At 46.2% G+C, this 24,351-nt stretch overlaps 1 protein-coding gene across 1 annotated transcript in view; it reads left to right on the forward strand.

The window, feature by feature from the left end:
- Positions 1-304: 304 nt before the first annotated feature.
- Msx (homeobox protein Msx) overlaps positions 305-24,351 on the forward strand; it is a 52,150-nt gene continuing 28,103 nt past the window's right edge. Inside the window, exons 1-2 of the mRNA XM_076423082.1 lie at positions 305-2,343; positions 19,863-20,059. Coding sequence (XP_076279197.1) covers positions 1,317-2,343; positions 19,863-20,059 — 1,224 coding nt within the window. The 5' untranslated portion in view covers positions 305-1,316. The remainder of the gene's footprint in view (positions 2,344-19,862; positions 20,060-24,351) is intronic.

Genomic DNA, 24,351 nt, shown 5'->3' on the forward strand with positions numbered 1-24,351 from the left:
CGTCGTTTCATCCCCACACGCGAGGGCGAGCGCATTGCGCGTCGTCGGAGCGGCTGTGCCAGAAGCTGGCAGCGCCATCTGGCAGCGGAGGGGGTCGCCGAACAACTCTGGGGCCACCGGACGGATGGAGAGGGGGCACGGAGCAATCCGTAGCGTTGCGATTGGTCAGGTTCGAGCCGCCGCGACACGCCCACATTCGAGGGGTCCGGGTTAGGATCGTAGTGTGACTGAAACGGCCCTTATTGGCCGACGAAGCGACACGGTACCGGTTTCACGGGTTCCGCGGGGGCGGCGCGCGTTCAGCGGCGGCGAGCACCGCGACGCCGGCCGCCGAGAGAGAGAAACGCCTCGCCTCTCGCCTCGCCCCCTCGCCTCGCCTCTCGCGTCGGCAGGCCTCTCCGCAGCCGAGCTCGGTAATCAGTGTCGTTTCCGCGGCAGCAGTGGCCACCACGCGGCAGATTACGCAGATTACACCGAAGCCCCCCCGCGTATCCGACGGTTGTGACGCGCTTGTGACAGTGCAGCGGGGGACCGTGCCGCCGCGAGCCTTGGCTACTCGCTACTCGCTACACGGGGACGTTATCCGTCCGATAGAGAGCAGCTTCTTCCCTTCCGCCGGCTCTCACCATCGTCTCTCTGCCGCGCCGTTGACTCTCCTCGAAACCCGAGACAGAACTGTCGTTAGGCTTGATCCGACCTGACACGGACTTATCTCCGGGCTACGATGCCCGATACGCTTCATCGACGGAGATGACTCGACACGGTGACAGTGTCCCAGGCTGCCCATAGTGTCCACAGACATTGTGGATCCTCCTACGCGGAGCCACGCGAAGATATAATAGAATCGTTGCGCGATTGCTCGCGTCGTTCGGGGGTGAGTTTCTTTTGGAGGAACGGTCGATTGAAGGTGCAGTCGTCATGTCGATCTCTTGAAGAGAGACAGACAGCTGTCGGACTTTAATGGGAGGACGATCCGCTTGTGTCGGATCGGTCGGTTCGCGGCGATGCGCCGGGTTCCGAGAATAACGGACCCCGGGATGGCAGTCCGTGAACATTCCCGATGATATTGCGAACGATTCGAGACCCGTTGTTGCGATGACAGGTCCCAGTTGGCTGTTGTATTGATGCTAGTTCGCGGGCCGGTTGGAGGAGACTGAGTCTGTCTTCTCGCGCGAGAAAGTGACGCTGTAGTAGTACAAAGTGTAATTATTTGCGATGCGTTCGATCGGACCGGGAGACTGGCCAGGTGACCGTTAAGTAGCAATTGGTATCCTGGAAGCGCACCCGGTAGAAAGCTCGATAAGCGAGAAGGGATCATGAGCAGCAGCGAGGGGGTTGTGACTGGTCAAGGCACCGGCAGCGACCGGCTGTGCGAAGACGTGGACATGGCGACGCCGACATCGGCCTCGTCGAACCTGAAGCCGCGCAGCGGCAAAATCAGTTTCAGCGTGGACTCTCTGCTGAGTGACATGAAGAAGACGGCGGTGACCGGGGCCACGTTCGCCAGGCGAGACTCCGAGGACCGTTTGGAGTCCGAGAAGAGTCTGGACATGGAGGCCAGGTACCGCGAGCTGTTGATCGAGCAGCAGAGGCTGCAGAGCCGAGAGTTGCTCGCCAGGCTGAGCCCCCATGGGTTGACGTTCGGTAACCACCATCATCATCATTCGAGCAGATTGGAACAGCAGGATCATCCGTCGGCGGGCCGACAGGAGATGCTCACGGTGAAGGACTTCTCGCGGACGACCAGCCACGACAAATCCTCCTCGCCGATTAGAATAGACTCGGAGGCGCAACGGGACAGGGACAGGGACGACAGACGACTGTCCGCCGGATCGCCGGCCAACAGGATCGCCGAATCTATGATCCAACGCGGGGGACAGGATGAGGACGAGAGGATCGACAGGATCACGAACCCACGATCGGTCTCGCCAGCAAGCAGACGCGAGATGCTCGACGATAGAAGCGACTCCGAGGCGAATCGGTCCCTCGAGGGCGACAGGACCGGCGATCACCTCGACCTCGAGGACCAAGAGATCAGAAGCGTCGGACAGTCCGAGGACCTAAACGTGATGGACTCGGACTGCGAGCTGGAGAGGGACATCGAAGCCAGCCAGGAGAAGGAGGAGAAGTCCAGCCCGGTGGTGCCGCAGCCGATCCATCCCGGTGTCCAGAGGCCCTCGCAGGGACCGCCTTACCTCGCCGGCGCACCCGGCGCCCCCGGATGGAATCCCGCGGGATTTCCGCATTCCCTTGCGGGGTTCGCGTGGCTACCCCCACCCCCGCACCCCCACAACCCTCACGGACACCTCTACACGCCGCACGGAGGACCCACCAGCCCAAACGGTAAGCATCTTCCTGCCGGAAGGCTCTCTTTGCTACTCCCAACGCGAAACATGGTCCAAGCCTAACTGCATAGTCCGCTTTTGGACGATTTAACGCGAGACTAACCTGCGTCAAATAAGTCAACTGATAATGCATCCATCAGACCATCTATCGACACGAGTTCAATCGTTAAGAGCTCAGGACAGGGCGCAATCCGTGGTCGATCCCAAATATTAAGGATCATCTTCATGGTCAAACACGTAGAAAGGAACCAACCTTATAATCCCTTTATTAGCCACACGTAATAAGTGCAACATTGTTGGTCACTATATGGAAAACACTTCTCGACGACTGCAGACGGAAAACGGATGAGACCTCACCTAAGAACCTCTCGCGTTTCTAAGGACCGTACGAAGGCGAAGGTAGAATCTTATTTATGAGACTCATGTGTTTCGCGAGCAGGCAAGAAAAATCATATTCCTGCATCTCGGGACGGTAACGCGTTGATATCGATCGTGAGACAGGCTCGCAAGCAACGAGAGCGCTATCGAGAGCCGCGTGCCGCGGTCGCCTCGTGGCCCTAATTACTCGCGCAATTTCAAATCGATCGCCGCAGTTGAGCATTGCTTCTCTCGCTAGTAAGACGAACATCTTTGAGCGTGAAAAATGAAACCCGAACGTAGTCGGCGGCATTCGTTGGTCTCTATTCTGACCCAAAGACACTATATTCTTCGAGGAATAGCGAGAATATAAGAAATGAAATGATTCAAACATTCAGACTGCAATGATGTTTCGCTAAAGTGCGCTTAGGAAATTATTAAGCGTCCACGGAAGCCCTATGTTCATAACCAAAGTCTACTACGATATTCATAGACTCGACGCAAATTTTTATGACGCAAATGTAAATGACCGTGTGATCGTTAGACTGCGGATTTTATGCATTTATGGAAAAAGCAGTTGCTGCAATTTAAAACAGTTTAAAACTATTTTCAATTTCTTCGACCACATAAAAGAAAAAAAGAAATTTTAATCTATCTTCTGCTTCTTGCAATTTCAAACAATTGTTATTTTGCATAAAGATTCGCAGTCTGGTGATTACTCAGGAACATAAAGATTTACAATAATCTAGCCATTGGTCGGCAAAAGCATTACATAATTTTGAAAAAGAAATTGAAAGTTTTTAACCAGTTATTGACATAAGCTGTACGAAGAATGATAAAAAATACAGAACGATATATTCGTTTTCTCTGTGGCCGGGGTTGTCACGCAAGATAGACGGTCCTCTAAAGATGGAAGGTCTCCTAAACGCTTGAATTTTCAAGTTGATGTACGGAATATTCGCGGAGCGACTTATCGAGCCAATTTACGGGTCCGCGGAGCGTTTTCGCCTATCGACGAGGATTTCCCGGCGCGGCGGCCGGCTTACAATGTCGATGATTAGGAGGCTGCCGGCGCGGCTCGCACGACATTCGAGACACGCAGGCCCATAACGCTCGATATTAGTGTCACCGGTCACGCGAGAACCCGGTTATTATCGGAATTACGTGCTAAAGTATTCGCGAGGGCTGCCCCGTCCGACTCGCTGCTCTCTGTAATTGAACGCTGCCAGTCGGAAGTTGTTACCTCGGAAAAGTCTTCCTGTGCCAAGGCAGAAAGCAGAAGCCAGAGGGCAGTGTGTGGTGCACACGGAACGCCGTCGCATCGAGAAACTCGTCGCGGCTTTATTTTCCCGGATAACGAAGCCACTCCGAGAGGCTTCGCTTTAATGATTTCTGTAATCTCGGAGCGCGTTCGCTCGATGAGCTACGGTAGACCCATAAAATCGGCTGTACGAGGACCATTCGACCGCGCCAACGACACAGGAATATTCAATGCGCGAGGCTCGAATCGCGTTTTTAAAGCCAGTAAATAGATTTTATTCCTATTGAAAGGACAGACAAATTGAAATTGTGAATGCGTTTTATTTGGCCCTGCTGCGCACGCCGGTTTATTCCAATTGATCCGCCGGTCCGTTTATACGATCGCTTCGCGAGCAAATTCCCGACAATGTTTGACTACGTCGGACGAAATTGAAGCGATTGGTATAGCAAAACGAAACTGCATTAGTTAGTTCAAGGATTCATTTTTCAATCGAGCAATTACATGAGGTAGAGCTTCACTTTGAACTCGCTACGATTAAATGATTGGTTTTCTATCTGATGGAAAAGGAGGAGATAGACTACTTTCCTCGAGCACGCATTATACTTTGTGCAAAATAAAAATTTTCTGGATCAATTACTATGTGCTGGAACCAAATAAAAATTTGTTTTATTAAACCGAATGACTGAACACTGAATTGAAATTGAATTGAATGACTGAAATGTTTCGTTAGGAACAACAGAAAGACGGTCTGTGAGAAATATTTTAAACATCTGATAAATAAAGCTGTGAATAGTCTCGAGCGCCATTAATTTTATACGTGTGAAAAAGCTGCCCGAGGGTTAATACTAGGACAAAACTAATGCATCGATACTCTTCAATTCTTTCAATGTTCCTACCGTTTAAATTTGTAGCTGTCGTTGCCACAAACGCATAAAATTCGCTGTCCACTTGTGATATAAATCGCGATAGCTCTAAACGAATTCTCGTTCCACGAGAACTAAACTTTTCTCTGCGGTTCTAGACGCTCAAACGGGAGGTTACAGGAGAACACAGAAGATAATTATCAGCGTAAATGGTCAATTTACGTGCTGGAGTGGTGAATTGACATTTCTTGCGCCGGCTCGACGTTCTCTTATTATACCCGTTATTTAAAAGTGCATCCACGGCGCGTCGCGGCGCGTCGTAGAGAAAGGTTCCGAAGCGACAGTTCCAATTAAATCGCGAAAATGTCACGTTTATCTTCACCGCGACACGCGGGACCGTTTTATCCGTTCGCCTATGAGCGGTGTCATAATTTTTTTCGCCGGGCCGGTTGTCTATCGTGCGTTCTAGGATCGAGAGTTTCGCGCCGACCGTATCTGCACGCCACCCTTCAATCGGCCGGGATCGCCGATCTTTCTCGATTTCGTTCCACAAACGTCAGTTCGAGAGATCATGCGATTCCTGCGGTTCCTGCCGTTCAGTGCCGATCTGCAACTAGGCTATCGGGACACGCGTGACCCTACCGGCCGATTCCCGGGAACGGTGAACAGCCGATTTTTATCGCTCGTTAGACGGACACTCTGTCGCAACGGAACTCTCTTCCATCGATCGCGGTGGAAAAACAAGCGTCGATCGAGCGAGACCGACTTCGAATCACCGGGGAACGATGTCGCAAGATTATCCTACATCTTTCAAGGATCCCATAATTCATCCGATTACTCCTAACGATCCTCGGAGAGAAAAGAATCGGTCCGCGCACGCTCGAAATCGAAGCTTAAATTAACGCGACACACGCAACCATGAAAATTCATATAATTTTTATCGTTTTAAAACCAACGTAAAGTGATATCAGATTACTGTTTTATATGTTGAGGATGGCGAGGTAAAAATAGTCGAATGTGGCATGCAAATGGTCTCTCTAAACCAAAGGGTTAATTACTCCCGATTTGATAAAAGCAGAGATTCCAGTGTGCTGTAAACTAGCATTCTTCGTCATTTTCAACGACTCGCTATCTCCACTCTCCGCGTGGACATTAACGTGTTTTATTCGAGCGTTTAACGCGGGATTCGACACCAATTAGAGTGTCTCCGATTTCTAGAAAGTTCACCGATGATTTTAATGCCTTCGTATCTACGCTCATATGAGTAGTTCGCTCCCCAGAATGTTAATCTACCAATACGCGAAGTAATTACTGTCTATTCGCTGATAATACCGAACTCCGTTCGCCATAAACGCGAAGCTATCCTTCTAAATCGCACTTCGCGCGATTACGAAAATTTTCAGGTGATAATAATAATAGTACAAGTGTCTCTGTAATTGTCGAAGCTTGCGAACAAGCAATTATCCTCCGCGAAACCTCGTATTCACCGAGGAAGACTGTAACGAAGACATTTCTTTTCTTACCTTGGTGATCCGACGAAATCATTATCTTCTTTTACGACGTTCCGGAAGACGTTTTACGGCCCATTAATCACAATCTTTACTGTGCTCCTCTATACACAGAAACGCTATAAATTTCGCGTTGGCGATTAAGCATGCTAATAAATATTTCAATTTTATCATTGCTTAGAAAAACCCGAGGGAACAATGTATACACATAGTGAGCAGAGAATAGATACGCGAGCGGATAGATGCGCGGAAAACGCGAGCTAATTAGTCTCGAAACGGGACGAATGAAACGTCGGAACGGATATCGCGTGCACCAGCATAATTTGGCGAGTAAACGGAAGAATCGAATAAATCAATTTAAAAAACTACACCGTCCAACATTTGTTCTTCCGTTCTGAAGCCAATGACTCTGAATTCCGCGTCGACGACGAGGAAAATCGCCGAAGATATCAGAGCGGAAACAAATAGCACTGTAATTAAATTAAAAAATATTACACATACAGATTTCAAAATTCATTTCTGCAGTTACCAACACGAGAAATGTCAGTTTCTTAATCTTTGTTTTCTGAAATACACGGCTCTGGTTTTATCGAATTTTTGTGGTCGCCGAGTGGGCGGTCAGCGTGTTAATGGACTTCCGTGCGTCCACCGGTTCTTATTTGCTCGCGGGTAAAAGCAAGTAAATAATTTTGCTTGGGTAATATAGATAGAGGTAAAAATAGGGTAGCAAAAATAATTTTGCTCTCAGCTGGAGTCGTCCGTGGAACGACCGTGCGCCGTCATCCCGTGTTCGCCAGGGACTCGTTAAGTCCTGGGTCTGAAGGGACGGTAATGCGTCAACGGCGCGAAATAATCGGTCAATTAAAGGTGGCCTCGCTACCGGGATCGATTCGCGGATCGATCTAGCCGCGGAGAACGCTGCGATACGCCCCGCCTCGTGCCTCGGTCCTAACATCCACGCCTGTTAGACTTAATTGACGATTTTACCTTAACGGCGGCCGGTTTGTACCGGCCTCTTAACAGATACCTTTCCTCGGCTCGTGACTTTCGTCTCTCTCTCTCTTGCTCTTTCTTGCTCTTTCTCGCTCCCTCTGTCTGCTCCTTTCCCTCTCCCGCGACACGTGTACCGTCGGGTCCAATTAAAATTTTTACCCGCGTCCTCCACTGGAGCTACGAGTTTTCCTTTAGGGCAACGATTCAATTCTGCGCACCTGAGCATTTTCGGGAGCCGACCGGTAGACCGTGTCTCTCCGAATGTTTTCGGATCGAAAGCCCTGGAATCGGATCCCGTTTTCGCTTCCACGGCATTCTGTTATCCCAGAGGTATCCAATAAATTTCCTAATCTGATGGAAACAATTTCCTTCGAACTACCTGGAATTTCTTGATTGCCTTCACCTATTTTACTACGCCCGTGATTTTCTTATTCATTCACTGTTCGGCGCTCATCCTCGCGTTCTGAATTGTTCCCCCGTGGTTTCGTACTTGGAATGAATACGGTTTTCCTCGCTTATTATCATTGCAAAGTTGCCTTGATCGTATCACCGTCTCTCGTTCCCGTGAACAAAGTATACCGAGATCGCGGATCGGCGAGATAGATGTTCAACAATTATTATTTAGTTGGGGAATAAATTTACGCTGACCGAAGGTTACTACATCGTGCGTCTTTTGAAAACTACTAGAGTGAGTGGATGTTGAACAATAATTATTTAGTTCAGGAATAAATTTACACTGCCTGAATACTGGGGAGGGAATACATCTTGAATCTTTCAAGAACCACCAGAGGGAAAAGATGTTAATCAACGATTATATTATTTAGATCTTAGTCAGTACAACTGTCTGAGGGTAGTATGCTGGAAAGGTTCTAAAATGAAGATCTCTGAAGATCCTAGAATGATTTCCACCGAAATCAGCGAAGCGGTGTCCGAGGCAACACCCGGCGAAATTGCACGGATAACGAGAAACTCGTTGCGTTTCCAAGAATGAAATCTCTAGGACCATTACGGGAGCGGTCTCTCTCGCCTTGTAGAAAACTCGAGGAAGGAGAGAACGGCGTCGGAGGTTGAACCTTCGCTGCCTAAACGGATCGGCGAAGGGGGTGGAGCAGCGGGAGGCTCGGTAATACACGAGCCGGAGCATGATAGAGTCATACATAACTCGGGCCATCCATAATGCATTCAAGCCGGGGTAAAAACTGCCCTTGTTAGGTTCGCCCTGGCACACCCAGCTTCCTGGCCAACGTCATCCACCGGCCGTTTTTGCGGATGATAACGACAAACCGCTCGCCTCTCCGCTTCCCCCGTCCCTCCCTCTCGCCCCGTAGAGAGGGACCGGAGCATCTTTCGCCCTCCTTTACCGTCCCCCGTTCCCGACCACCTCTTTTTCGTTCGCGGAGCGCGAGACCAATTACCTGCGTCTCCTCTCGACCGGAATTATCTTAGCGCAGTCATTCCCGAACCATGTTTCTTCCCGAGCCACCCCGATTGCTCGCTGATTAGGCGAGGCGAACGAGTTTTTCGAACGCAATATCGCCGACGATGATGATAATAATAATAACGTCTTTATTACACCGTAACGAAACGCGAGCTGCGCGCGGCCCCTTGACGCCGGCGCCATTGCACCTAACCTCAAAGCGCTTCCCGCTGCGGAACATTCGATCTCGTTAGCATTAATAATCTATAATGTTATATTGAGAGAGCGATGCCTATGGTTTCTCTCATCAGACTTCTCTAAAATTATCTCTACCCCTACTAACATTCAGGCTCTTTTTAAAAGGGAATAACTTTTCCAACATTGGATCGAACGACTTCGATCCTCTTAGAGACGCTAGACAGATTAGTTCGCTAGACGATGCGTGAGAGAAATTTTTAATTCAATGCTCGCAATTCTGTGTGAAGAACATTAAATACTTTTCTCACCTGTTCATTCTTGCCATAAATGCATCACACAAATCCAGTAATCGAATGTTTTAAAATGTCTAATGAGTAGACTGCGGATCTTTATGCATTTATGAAGAAATTGGTTGGACTAAATATAAAACAGTAAAAGATTTTTAAAATTCAAGAATGTTGTAATGTTGCTTTTAATGTAACAAAGTCGTTAAGGGATGAAATCAATTTTTATGTTATTCCTGCTTCACACAATCGACGCAAAACATTTTTATTTTATAAATTATTTCATAAAGATCCGCAGTCTACTAATGAGATTTTGATCTCCTTTGTATCGCAACTAAAGAATTTACCTCTGGGTTACAATGTAAATTGATCCGCAGAAGTTGATTCTAGAAAGAAAAATTGGTTTCGAGCGCTTTGCTTTCGCTTTTCCTCCTCCGCGGTCAAAGTTAATTCGCCCTTTGTTTTTCTGGTGCTCGGGACTTTCTAACGGAGTTGTTAAATAATTCAATTTCCAAATGGACGCGTTGACTCATTGTTGCGTGAGCAATGAACTTTCCCGGGCGTCCATTATATTCCTTTTGCGTCCATGAGCTGAACTTTCGTGGATCGCATTCCCATTTGTAGCCGCTTTGCATTTCATTTAGGAATCGGCAATCGCGATTCAACGAACAAATTAGAGGAGCAATGTCGCCATGACTCTGTTACCAACGCGTGGTGCAGCATACTCGTAATTTACGGCGCATGTACGCGAAATCATCCTTCACGGCCTGCTTAGCACAAAATATACATTCTTGTAATCGAACACCGACACTGGCAGTTACCCAACACGCTTCCACTAAATCCACTCGACGGTTCATTTTCTATTAAATAATAATTCTTCGGGCTGCACCTTGCTATACTTTTCTCCTCTTTGAAGGCCAACGCATTTGATACACTGTTTAAAGTAATAAATTCCCAAATCAAGAAATGGCTTCCCGTACAGTTCAATTATTTATCTTCAAGAGGAAAAATGTTTTCTTTCGTCTAAAATTTCCACAATAATCCAATATACATATTTCTATCAAACATGTTCTTCTTCATTAGAATCGTGTATTCGCAATTTCATTCGACGAGAAAATCAAGGAGCAACCCCCGCACCCCTAATCTATTTCACACACCACATTCAATTAAATAAAAATTCCCAGGGCGCTTCTACAGCTTATATCTTCATCCCCCTTTGATTTCCAATGCATCATTATCGCTAATAATTGTGGCGGTTTTCGACACACTTAAATTGTTCTGCTCCAAACAGTAACATTTTAACGTATACTCCAAGTTGACACGCTCATGCCAAATTATCCACACGAACGAAACAAATGACGCTGGTACAACTTAATTAGTAATGCACACAACCGGATTGTACCCCTTTTGAAAAAATTCTGTGGGTTTTCAGGGGGCCCAGCTTGTCAGCTGTCGACGAAAAAAGTGTCAACGCCGAGACAGAAAGTATTAAAAGGCGCGTAGCGAGGAGTATAATTAAGGAATCGTTAAAAATTAGGAAATTAGCTGAAAAAAGTCCATTATCCCCACCCGGGGACTTATCAGCGAGTCATAGGGGGGGGGGGATGGTGCACGTCCAGCCGATAGATAGTCGAGGGGCCTTTCTGGGCGGCGGCTTTCGAAAATTATGAATACGGACGTCATTTATAACGCTCGAACGCCACCGTCGGCCAGCACGCATTTATCTGCCGGCGTCCGCGCGACCAGCAATGAATTAACGACGCCCGTCCCGCGTCCAATGATGTTCCACAAAATATTTCGAACGATTCATCATCCCTCCGCGGCCGTAATTATCCTCGAACGGCGTGTGTTTCGCCGCGGAACCGGCGATGCCTATGGCCGCGAGCCGTTTTTCCGGAAAACCGCCCCTCGACATCGTTAATTGCTGTGAAACCATTCCTGATTCTCCCTTCCTTATCGATCTTCATCAATAAACATCTACAATACCAACGAGTCTAAGGAGACTGCAACAGCTCCTAACGAAATATTTTCATTTTTTCATTCAGTCTTAATTCAATAATTTAAATTCCATGGAGGAATGATTTGGCTATGACAAAGACAACTTTGGAGTGTTCGCGCGAAATTTGAAATTCACTGATCCTCGCGTTATACATATGTATGTATTCTCTCGGGAGCGCGTAGTATCGTGTAACGCAATATCAAGCTCGGTTACAAGTGGGGCATATGTAAAAATGACACATCGATACCTTTTAAGTTCATACAAGCCGCGCGACGCCGCCGAAACGCGATGGAAATAATATCGCGGAGATAATGCGATCTCGATATCGGAGCCGGTCGAATTCCTCGGAATTCCTTTTCACCTAATTAAGCAGCCGATCAATTAGCGTGCCGAGCGCCGAAAAATAATGCTTACGCGACGGCCGTCTCTTTCTCTGTCTTTCTCATATATCCGGTGTAGCCATGAATCGATATCGATTCGGCTCGATTTTTCGCGCCAATTATCCGACGCGCTCGATGACACATAGAGGGAAGCTTCGGCTGGTCTCGTACACCGGCATAATTATTAATGCGTTAATTAACGTGCGTTTCTGGGAATCGTCGTCGAGACGATCGCTGCGACCTTTCGGGCGAAACGACGCCGTTACCGGAGGGGAATATTCGACAAAGACGCCGAACAATGCGTTCGGCATCGAGCCCCAATACCAGCCTGGCTCGTTAGCCGGGCGCAGCAATAATCGTGGCATTTCTGCGCGCACGGTAATTAACAGAAATTAATTAGCGACACAGAGAAGAACATATTGATTGGTGACGCGCGCCGGAGATCATCCCCCTTCGAAACGTTCGTCCAAGATGCTCTCGATCCTGCCTCATTAGCCAGTTGTTCGACTTTCACGATCGTCTACGGAGTTTCCTTACGTTCTCAGTAAAAATTCAATTATACGACAGTGCGATCTTTTTATACCGATTGTGTTATATGTATGTATTGGGATCTAGTAAAGTAGAGTGGGGTAAGTGAGCCCTAATTTTTGCAAAGTTGGACTTTAAACTGATGTATTTTCACTCTGGTATGTAAAAACTTAACGCTCTTGGTATCAAACTCTTGCCACAGTTATTACTGATGAATTAGTATTATGCAGGATTCTAATTTTGATCTATTAATAACTTGTAAACTACTGCACGTTCAGGCTAACCTCAAAGTTGTACGTGTACCTCGCACGTGACTGTTTGGCATTGGTTGATTTAAGCGAGGAAAACACCTTTATTCTGGGGCGGCATCTATGTCAAATAGTTCATACTAACTTATACTACATTAATAAATACAAGCTAGAGAAATTTCGTTCATATTATAATAAAAATAATCAATTAACGCACTTGCCCCGTTGACGCACTTACCCCACTCCACCTTATATCCTTATTAATTCATTGGATGCGCTTCTACAGTCTCAATAATCGTGAACCTAATTTGGAATTCCGTTGTTCATTTATAAAAGTTGCTCGTCGAGACCGGTTCGTGTCCATCTTTAAACATTTGCATACAGATCTACAGTTCATGATCACTCCACAATCTCTACGCGCTGTAAGCTTTAAAAGCCAGTTTGATGAAATTTGAGAACGATTGAGACATCAGAAATCATCGCAAGGTGTTCAACCAGTCCTCGGCCGTGCCTCCGTTAATGGATCTCCTTCGAGGGAGATTGAAACACCGATTTAAGGATCGGTCTGACGAAATTTGACGGTGTTTAACGAAGTTTAAATAAGCCGTCCGATAAGACCGGGTATCGACGATACTGTTACTTCGATCACCGTGGCACTTTTACGAAGTGAAAGTCCAAAGATTCGCTGACCAGATGATCGACGAGGACGCCGAGAAAAACCGTTCGTCCCCGGAAAGTGCAAAGACTGTTATTAAATCAGCGACGAAAGAAACGTCGGCGCTGATAAGACAAGCAACCGGAATCGCGGCCGTGCTTTTACGGGCACAGTGGCCCGCAGATAGCGGAGAGCAATTAGTCGGTGCCGATGTAAGATCGAGTGAAATCGAACGGCCATAAAATCGCCGCGGCTCGCTCGTTAATTAACAGTCGGCCGTGAGTTACACCGCGGAAAATCGTCGGGCCGATTCCTGCAGAGCGCCGTCACCAAATCCCACGCGTTTTCCTTCGTGAACTGATAACGCGTATCTGTCACTCGGAAAAATGATTATTATCAATCTGCAATTTGTCAAATACCGCACGCACACTTCACGCTGTACGCGTTGCTCGAGAACGTTCACTTTAGAAATTTTACACGACTTCGACCTGTCGTCGACATTCATCTAAATAAGACTGTAACTTCATTTTTGGTCATTGTCCCGGTCGAAATCGTCTCCATTCAATTTTTTAACCGACCTTTGAATTGCAGTTATGTTAACAGTCTCCTCACAAACTAATTTTTCTGTTCCATTGACATTTTACCTCTTCTAGAAACGTGGAAGCATCACCTGACACGAGATGAATATTCTGTGTGATGCCTGAACATCCCTGAACTTCGACAACGATAAAATAGAATTTTATTCCTGTGTGTAGGAGATTAATAATCATTTTTGGAATGGAAAATAGTACAACGGGTTAAGCTCCAAAATTCAACAATTCTCAGAGAGAACTGATTGATACAGAAGGGGAGAAGCATTTCTGGACATCGAACACGGTCTATTAAACACGTTATTGATTTCGTTTAGGCTATTCAGCCATTAGAGAATATATGGCCAGAAGGCGTTTTTTTTTTAGAAAGCTGTTAGCGACAAAGAAGTTGTGTCACTGCAGCTGTAGAGCAAATGATAGGGCAAGGGGTTAATTCGTTACGTTCATGCACAGCATGGAAAACAAGCAACAGTGTCGGAGAACGTTGCAGCAAAGACTGGCCCGCCGACGTGAACAAACTTATTGCCGGACCGGATAAAAGTGGGTGAATAAACGAATGTGTCGCGGTCGAAGTGGGACCATGGGCGCCATAAATTGATCGGTCAGCGAAATGCATAGCTGGAACGGGTTTGTCTTCGGGGACGCGCTTGATATCGCGCTGACAATTCGCGTATCGCGGCCAGACCCGCGTATCTTGCTAATAACCGGCCGCCGGCTCGCGGTGTTTCTTCTGAACGGCAATTAATTCCTGCTAATTAAATGCTCGCATGATTTATGGGCGATATGCGTGTCGGCGCGCACGCACCGTAAATACGCTTGCGTCCTGCGCAAGCATCATGGCCGATCTTTGCGGCTGGGTTTGCTCGTTGATTGACTCGCTCTCTCGGGAGGATCGGCGCGGCGTATCTCGCGCCTTCGCGCGTGGTCGCTTTACGACACCGGGGTACGCGCTCCGGAACGTCTTCATTAAATATTTTCAACGTTGATTAACTTGTAAATCAACCCTCCCCACCGGGGCCCCGATCAATAATCTGGCGCTTCCGCGCTTTCTACAATTAATTACCGGCGATTACTATTTATCTGCCGGCGCGAATGATTCGCCACGCCGATATCACGGCCAGGCTGGATGTGTTCGTTGCGACGTTTAACGAGCTTCTGTGGTACACTTTCTTGTGATTTTAAGGTGAACCGGCCTCTCGAATTGATCCGCGTACAGGCTACTTTGTGAAACGCGCGCGACTCACGCGCTGTCTTATCTCCGGACGATTTTTACAAGCATCGAATTTCACTCGGATTCCACGGCGAAAAGCTGCGACTGCGCCGGACCGAGACAGGATTCAATAAATGGCAATTAACACTGTTACCGGAGACTAAGTGGAGGATCGAATTTGCATGTTTGACGAGGTTCGATGGGCATGAGAGCCTCTTATCTGATCCATCCGTTCAACACAGGACACTTCTACTCGCAACGCTTGTAAACCTCGGACGCGGTGTTATTTTTTAATCGTACAACCTTGATCGGTGATTAGGATGGTCGATCGGCAGTCTAATTGGACCGGGAGGATGCGAATTTTATTTCCGAGGGTCAAAGATGAAACATTCTTGGTATCCGGAGACTCTTGCTGTGTTTCTCTTCGTTCTTTGTGGACCGTATTCGCGAGGGCGTGGCTTCGGCGCTCGCGGCTCCGACGGAGCTGGAGCGGTGCTCCGTGGGGCAATTTGTGTTCATACTAGATTCTTCCTTCGGAAAAACGTTCATATCGCGGTAGGATTACTTTTCTTTTATTTTGTGGATTGCAAAAATCATGACTATGAATTTGGGTAGTTCAGAAACTGGTTGTCGATTCTGGTAGAGACACGAGACATGATTCTTTAACGACAACGAAGTCAAAGTGAACGAAATTTCGTTACAGTTCCAACGAGAGAAATTATTTTCTCTTCAACCTGAATACTATCCCACAGCTTTGAGCTGTATCGTTGAAACACGGAATGCCGCATCCGAATAGAAGTGCAGGAAGTTACTTCATATGTTCTGGAACTTCGTGAGCTGTAGAAAAATATGGCTAATTGTTCGAACCTACGAACCTGTTCTTGAGCTCCAGCGGAGCGAAGGCAGTGCTACACAATGTAACGTTGGATCCTCCCTGGACTGTGAAGTTGAAGTACATAATATCTCATTGCTGCACCAGCGATCGAAATCACTTTTTCTTAACACCTACCGGAAGCCTATTAAGCTTAAAATCGTAAAATTCGTAAAAGGTAGCTAAAAAACCTTTGCCATAGACCCTGGACTTTGAAAAATTATCGAATAATCGCCGGTAGATAGTGCGTTAATTGTTTCCTCGAAGCTCACAGACCATAAAGCATGGAAGGAAGTGTAAAAATCGGTTCGATTTGGAGGCACAATGACGCAAGAGGACGCACAGGTGCTTTGTCGACGCGCGATTACTCGGATACTCGACTACGTGGGGACTCGCAGGCGCAGGAGATATATGTATTTCCCCCGGGCGATCCTGGCGAGCGTTTAATTAGCAGAAATTAATTAGCGTCTAAGAGGAACATATTGATCGGTTATGTGAGCGGACTGGCGAACCGCTAACCGGCCGGCCAGTCGCTCGATATGCCGGCGAAACGGGGAACACAAGACAACAACGCAGCGAGCGCAGCACGCCACCGAGCACCAGCAACCAGAATGGAGGACGTAATACGCCGATGTCGCGACAGATCCGCTCGACAATGCCGCGCGCCGTGCCGGCCCGGCCCCGTTCCCTTTTTTGTCGCTGCCCCGATCGTTAATTAGCGCGCGGAATTCGCCGTTGCCCCGCGGTTGCCGCGAAATCCTCATCATTTCGACTCGGACGGACCTCGTGCTGCCGTTTTTGCGAAGGACCCAGCCGTTCCCGATCCCGATCCCGATCCCGCTACCACGCTCTGGGTACTCTACCGATTCCCTCCCGATCCGATCCGATTCGATCGAGGATCGTTAACCGATCGATGCCCACCTTTTTTCCACCGGTCCGCAGAACACCGTCGCGGACATTGTCCCGCGAATTTTCGCTCTTACCTTCACCGGACACGCAATTAGCGCGAATCGAACTCCCAAAACGGCGTCGTAAACGTTCATCTGACTGCCATCTTCCCCGTAAATGATCCTCCAGCTTCCTCGTTAATTCTCAGGAAAAACGGTGCTTCATTCATCTACCTTACTTCGATCAAGCCAACGATTTCGCCTGCACCGACTTTCAGCTGTATCCGCCATTTTCTATGCGGGGCAAGCGTAATATCTACAACGTAGCGTACTTTGAATCTACCATTGACACTACCGGTCAAATGACCAGTTTTATATTTTTCATCTCATAATTATTGAAATGATGAAGTTCCTTGCATGGAAATTGATTCTGTACATTTCTTGATGCAAGCACATATTGTGATAAAAATTGCACAAGATCGAAATCAATAGAGCCTTGTCTATTTTTCATCCTCGATAGACATACTTAAGCAGTAATATCGATAGTGGACAAAGTAACATATTGCCATCTTGTGTAATGGTTCGCATTGAGTCAAAGAACGCATCGACCGCTATTAATATTCGGAATGCGATTGCGAGAGACGTAATTTCGACGTGGTTCGCTGTGAAAAAGAAACACGTCTGGCATCGAAACGAAACGAAACTCGGCTAATTGCTGGGATACGAGTCAATCATCGGGGATCAACAAGTCCGTATGCATCGTCGAGGAGATGAAACGGTCACGTAAACCAGGACATTTTATTTTTTACGATTCAATTTCACCGACGTCGGCTACTCGATCGGCACCGTTTCGCCGACACATGGGCCAACCGTATAAATTAAGGATCAAACAGCGCTGATTGCGGTGAAACGCGTGTGCGACCGGCGATCGAGTAATTTATCGATCGTGAACACGAAACTGGGCGGAAGAAAATTTTCACGTAGCCATTAATAAAAGACAGTAATAAAATATTTGTAAACGATACTGTAGACAAGATATGTACTTCTCTATAGTCGGTCTTGTACGACCAACGGAATTTCGAGCATCTTTAATTTGTAATTTTCGTTTAATTGCAGTTTCATTCGAAAGTGTTCTCAAGCCTGTACAATCAAATGGTGATTCCGGGGCGCCATTAAAAATCACCACACCGTAATTCAAAACTGTTAAAGCAGTTGATGGTATTACCAATCATTATAAGCCAACCATATATTTAACAAAACATATTACGTGTTACAAAAACGATATTCAATCAACGACTGATAATTTCTCCAAACAAAACGCTCCCTCATGCACACTCATCTCTTTATTTCGTTCAATGAAATTCACTTCATACATTTTGCCTCTCACTCATTATACATGTGTTTCTTTCTCATTCTCACCACACATATCCATATAAAAACACAGCTGAATTTACTTATTTCTGAGAGATAAATTCTTGAGAACGCTCTCGAATCAAAACAAATGCAATCTGAATTTGGTACATCGAGATACGTTCGATTTCACGTGTTCCTGCTTAGAAAATGTTTGAAGTTGAATGAAATCGCCGGATTCTGAAATTGAAAAAGCTGGGAATGCAAAGGGATAAATTCCTGTCAGCTTTGTGCATAAATGTTTACGCTTGGAATTCGCAAGCCCCGAGGCGTTCTTTAGAAATTTCACGGCTGACGCCGATGCTTGCCGGTTTTTTCTGCGGTAGGCATTAAAATCGTGTTGGTCTCTCAACAAAATACCCCGTAAAACGCCTAATTTTGGTCGAAAGGTAATCGCGACGGTCCGACGAGCGTGCGGAGGGAGATTCAGGTTCGTCGGCTCATAAATTCGACGGAGGAAATTAATTTCGGAGTGAACGCGCGTTGCGGCTTGGCGCGGCGGCTCGGCTCGGCTCGGCCATAAAAATCCGTCGCAAAATCGGGAGGGATGAAAACGCGTTTTCGATCGATCCGTCCGCATCGCGTTAATTAACGGCCGGCGGGCCGGACGTTATCGCGCTGCCGCAGATAATTATTATGCAATGCGTGCACGGAAATAACGAGCCGATAATTTTGCACCATTCGAACAAATCTGCGCAAACATGATTAATATTGCGAACTCGGTGCCCGCCGGCGGCTATCAGGATATTCACCGAGCGGTTTATATTTCTATCTGCCGCTTTCGATGTAATTAACGATAACGACACGCGTATACTTTTTTTCCCTCGAGACAGTCGTTTCGCGGGGAGAGGAATCGATCGAGGGACACGATGAGAATCGCTCGCTTTCGATCGTTTATAAATAGACGTTAAATAAGCGAGCATAAACATCTGTAAATACTTTTATCGGTCGCGATACGACCAAAAAAGAAAAACGCGTAATTGGATGACTTTTCTCTCTCGCTCCCGTTCGCTCTTACACTGTTCGAGTACGCGCGCAGCTGCAACGACATTGAACGATTTATCAGCCCCGGCCGATAGTTGAGCAATAATTATGCGAGTTATGGCCCCGCGGGAAGAAAACACGCGGGCCGATATCTTAATCCACCTTCTCAACGCGATCGACGCCGTTTAATTATTCGGCTTACACACCGATCGATCGTGTAATCGACGACTTTTCGATCGGGTACGCATTGTCGTCGATCCACGCCGTCGAAATTCACGACCGCCTGCCTCGTTGCCTCCATTGCTTCGTCGCCGGGCGCGCACGCCGTCTTATTTTATTATGGTGTTTCCACGATTAACCGAACGCGCTGTTTCCGCCCGTTTATACGCCACTTCTGAGCATTCCTCTTCGAAGCGCCGTTAATCTTATGCAAACGATTATTACCTCACCGCACCGTGTGGAAACGCGAACCTCCCTCAACACTCGAAAAAATTTCTTTATAAATTGATCCGCTCCGAAAGCGTCGCTAATCAAGGATAAATCGCTCCGACGACTGCAGATAAATGTCGTTAACATATTAGGAATGCCACGCTGCATATGCACCTCAAACTCGGAGTTAAACGTCTGTTCCGTCGAAATAAAAACCTGAAGCTAATTAAAAGAGTAGAACGAAATTATTTATTGTTGGAGTACAATTATTCCCGAAGACAGGATTATGGCTCGTTGTTTGGTTTCTTCGAACGACAGGTTTGAGAGAGAAGATGCCCGAAAGAACTCCGGGACGGTTTCTAATTTCCGAGGAGACCGTCTGCTTTCTAAATGGCTCGGTGATCGTGTTTTGCGACTGATCCGCGGTTTTTCGGATTGATTTCAGGCGACTTGAGGCTGCCAGGTCCAGGGCCAGGGCCAGTCAGGTGCACCCTGAGGAAACACAAGCCAAACCGAAAGCCGAGGACGCCGTTCACCACGCAACAGCTGCTCTCCCTCGAGAAAAAGTTCCGCGAAAAGCAGTACCTGACCATCGCCGAAAGAGCGGAGTTCTCGTCCTCCCTCCACCTAACGGAAACGCAGGTGAGACCGCTCGGAAGCGGCCATTAAGCTCTGGCCAATCGCCGATCCCGATTCGCCATTAGGATAATCGCTCTGCATTTTGTTTGTCCCCAAGCTACTAGTCGGAAATTTCTTAAACTGAAACTAATAGATGCGTTGACTTCAATCTTTTTGGATATGTTCATTCATTTTTAGAGAATACAGGGGGATTTATGAAAAAATTGTGATTTTATCCAATGTTATACAATTTCTAAGAGCATGAACTCGCTCATCAAGTTCGTTCTCTTGCGTGGATTAGTCGGAGGTTGATAAATGATACACTTCGAAAGTTTTTTTTATTGAAAATAATGAAGATATCGCTGATGCACATGAGAAACGTCACAAATATAAAAATACAAATTTTACAGGAGAGCGCTTTAAAGTCCTTTAATAGTTTATCAGCAAATAAAAACAAATAAAACGTAATAAGGCCTAATATTTATAAATATATTTATTAATATTCCAACGAGTATTTTAAAGCAATAAAACGAAAACTCAAAAGATTTGTGTTGTGACGTTTTTATTGTACACGAGCGATATTGACTTCAAATTTTATGGAGAGATTCTTCGATCTGTGAAGGATCCAGAGAAATCCTTAACATCTCAACAAACCCTACATCGAAAGATTAAAAGGTGTCTCTACTCTGCTAATCAAATCCTCATTATCCTAAACTAATTTTACAAGCCGATCACGAAAACTCGAAGACGGAGAGAATTGTTAATAGAAAATACCAGATGTTACACTCTTTAGCGAAACAAGAATGTTCTCAGAAAAATACATTTAAGTGAATGAAGCAAAAAGCTCGAAAAGAGGTCACGTCGAAAACGATATAAAAAGGATGATCCGCCTTTTAAGGAGTCGTACGTCCACATAACGAATCACTGTGGTTTTTTAATCCTCGATGTCCAGTCGAAAGCCTGATAATTAATGCCTAATTTTCCAAGTCCACGGACAGATCGTGGTCGAGCACGTAAACGGCACTCGTTTCACCGAAGTTTGTTTGAACCGATCGACCATTATCGCACACTGTGTTTTTGACAGAGGGGAATCGGGCCACGTTTTTTCCTTTCTTCCTGTCCGTTTTTCATAATTGCCGGTCGGAACGAGCAAATTCTTGTCGGCGACTCTACATCAGATACATCACATCGGACCAGGTAATTACATACGCGTCCGCGGACCGGCTGGCAATTAACATGATTGACGTTAATTAAATTGAACGTAATGAAACGATATTATACTTAATGTTCGTATCAGCCGAGACGATCGCTGCGCGTTTGTCCAAAGGAACCGAGGCCGGTTGCGCATTATTTGGCCAAGTGTGTCGCGTATTGTCTGTATCGAGTCTCTGTGTGCCAACTTTCCGAAATATCAACGATTTCGTTCGAGTTTTTTCAAAATCTAGCACGCTGCATAGTGCAGAAGACGTGGCTAAATTTATTCGAGAAAATTCGGAGGACCGAAGGAAATTTCGTGTCTGACTGCGGCGGTCTGAATCTACTTGAAACATTCCTCTACATATTTTTGCTCTCGTAGCTGTTTAATTGTTTCGAGCAAACAATGGAGTATTTGTAATGTGATTCCCTGTTTAATTTAGAGAAAGGGATGTGTGTTTGATATTAACCTTTCTCCGGGTTCCATTTGGTTAAACATCTGAGATGGCGAGGAGAAGAGGAGAACAGATATATCAATTTTTTTACACTTGTCCATAGTAGCGAATTAGTTTTGACAAAATTCAGACTGGAATAGATCGAAGAGTGTTACACAATCGTTAAAGAAATAAAAATGTAATAACTTTAAATGCTACTAAAAATTGCTGTACGATTATTCACAATATTGTTTACAGTATTAAATATGTTGGTATCTAATCAATTACTACACATTCAAATATTGTATGTGGTATTATATCAATTTCATAACCGTAAAATGAAAAAAATTATACATATATGTATTAGGTGTGCAAATAAGTTCTTTCCCCTTTTTTACCATATTCAAGATTTTATTACATTCTGTAAGATACAGCGTTCTCTTCCAGTGCCAGACAAATCATTTCAGTAGCTTCAATAGCTGATTTCTCAAGCTGAAATGATGCTTCTCGCACGTCATATTGCTTGAAATTGTTGCATAGGACTGGAAACTAGAGCGCTCATTACGACTCTTCTTAAAACTAACAGAACGCTCTTTCAGATGGCACCAAAATCGGGAAGTAATTCGTATTCAGTCAGAAGTTATGATCGTAGAAAAAAGGGGGAAGGAGCTTATTTGCACACCTGATAGAATGGAATTATTCTAGGTCGGAAGAAATGTTTACTTTTGACTGCAGAGGGTTAATCGTCGTCGTTCAGTGATATCATAGGCAGAGTCGACGTTGCAGGGCAAAGAGTTGCGCACGAGGGTTGTAGTGTCAGTTAGATTAAGTGCATATAATATCGAATTACAAGTGGATGGCAAAGGGCTAATAACCGGTTTGAAAGATTGGTGGAACGAGTGAAAATTTGGTAGAACGATACGCCCACGCAGGTCGACAGTGGCAAAAGGGTTGGTTCGGAACGAGGCTGGGCATACGTTGTCTGGTGACACGTGTAATAGCCGAAAGGACCGTCGCGATGCGGCTATTATCGTGCGGTTAGCGTGTTCAGATACACTTTGCGCATTCATTACAATGCATCAGACGAAATGAAGCTTCGTCGTATTCATTTGCTTAGATAAGCTACGATCGTCCCGGCATCTCCTCGCCTCCTGTCCTCGCCGCCCTTCCGAAACACACCGGTGTGCTGTTGCGCCCCCTCCTTTCATTATTCACTCGCGACGAAGAGGTATGTTCGCGATTTAGGCTGCGATATTCACGCCGTTAGAATGCAATTGCGCCGTTCGTGGAAATGCCTTCGGGCTAGTACTCGGGCTCGTTCTTGCTCGCATCGATCCTGCATCCTCGAAAAATCCATTTCCCCCAAGACAATCACACACAAAGCACCACAGAAACTACACATCTTTCTACTTCTCGGTCCAACATATTTATGGGACACGATTCTCGATTTTTTAATGCGACGGATTATTTTTTAATTCGAAACAGAATATCTTCGTCCGACCTAGAATGTTTTCATTCTACATGATCTTTTTGATTTTATACCACACTTAAACGTTTAATAATTTGTATGCAAAGAAAATTTGTAGCCACGTAACACGGTGTATCCATCGTATCAGCAAATAAACCAGCAATGACAGAGATTTAAATATTAGTACCAGAAACTTGAAACTGAAGCTCGAAGAAAGATTGCTGTGTGGTCGAGTTGATTTAAAAAATGTCAAGAGTATTACAGAAAACTGTGTCTGAACGTATAACAGACTAATAAATCGATGTAAAAAAGCACCGCACGATCGAACAAATTAATTTGCAGCGCTACTGACATTTCATCGAATCTGAAACTATTTCACCGACAGAGATTGCTCGTTCGATGAACGGTTTCGAATGAAATTTCTTCGGCGCGTCGATTGCGTAAAACAGTAGTGGAACACAAGTAAGCAACGTTGTAGAGGAGACTATGAGACTCATAGCGTAGGCAGTAGGCAGAGATCCCGCGGCGAGAGCATAAATCCCGGAACGAAATCTCTCGGTCTCATCGTATCGCGAGATTTATTCACCTAATTACGCCGATGGAAATCGGTCGGAAGAAAATGCCAGTCGGCTAGTGGGTTCGATACACGTAATTAAATAATTACGGCATCGATCGACGCAAGCCGCCGATCTAACGAGGGAGACGAGTGGAAAAGTCGGCGGTTACGGCGCGGCATGAGCGATCGTTTAGCGCGTAATTAGCCGCTTCAAATTGGTGAAAGCAGCGGTCTAACAGTGTCGGAGGAATTCGCCAACGACGGCAGGAAACTCGCCCGGGGAAATAATACCGGCCCGGATCATTGCGAATCTTCGCCATTTTTCTGATCGAACAGGTCCCCATAGATCGTCGACTATTCTTTCCGATCTATCCCCGACGATCGTAGATCAAACAGCGCAGATCAAAGTTTCCCTTTGAGAATCGTTCCCCGGAAAATTTCCCACTCGAACACGGGAGCGATGCACGGTTAACGAGTCCGAGAACCAGCGAATAAACGCCGTCTCCGAGCTCCGCTGGTGCCGCTGCTAATTAGATCGGCTGTTTCGTTTGATGCGGCCGTTTCACGGCAATTATTTTTATTAACATTGAAGAAAATAGTCAAGCCATGAAACTTTTATGCGTGACGCAACGATTACCACCATCGTGACGAATCCCCACGAATT

The sequence above is a fragment of the Lasioglossum baleicum genome, chromosome 5, assembly GCF_051020765.1.
Source record: "Lasioglossum baleicum chromosome 5, iyLasBale1, whole genome shotgun sequence".
Classification (NCBI taxonomy): Eukaryota; Metazoa; Arthropoda; class Insecta; order Hymenoptera; family Halictidae; genus Lasioglossum; species Lasioglossum baleicum.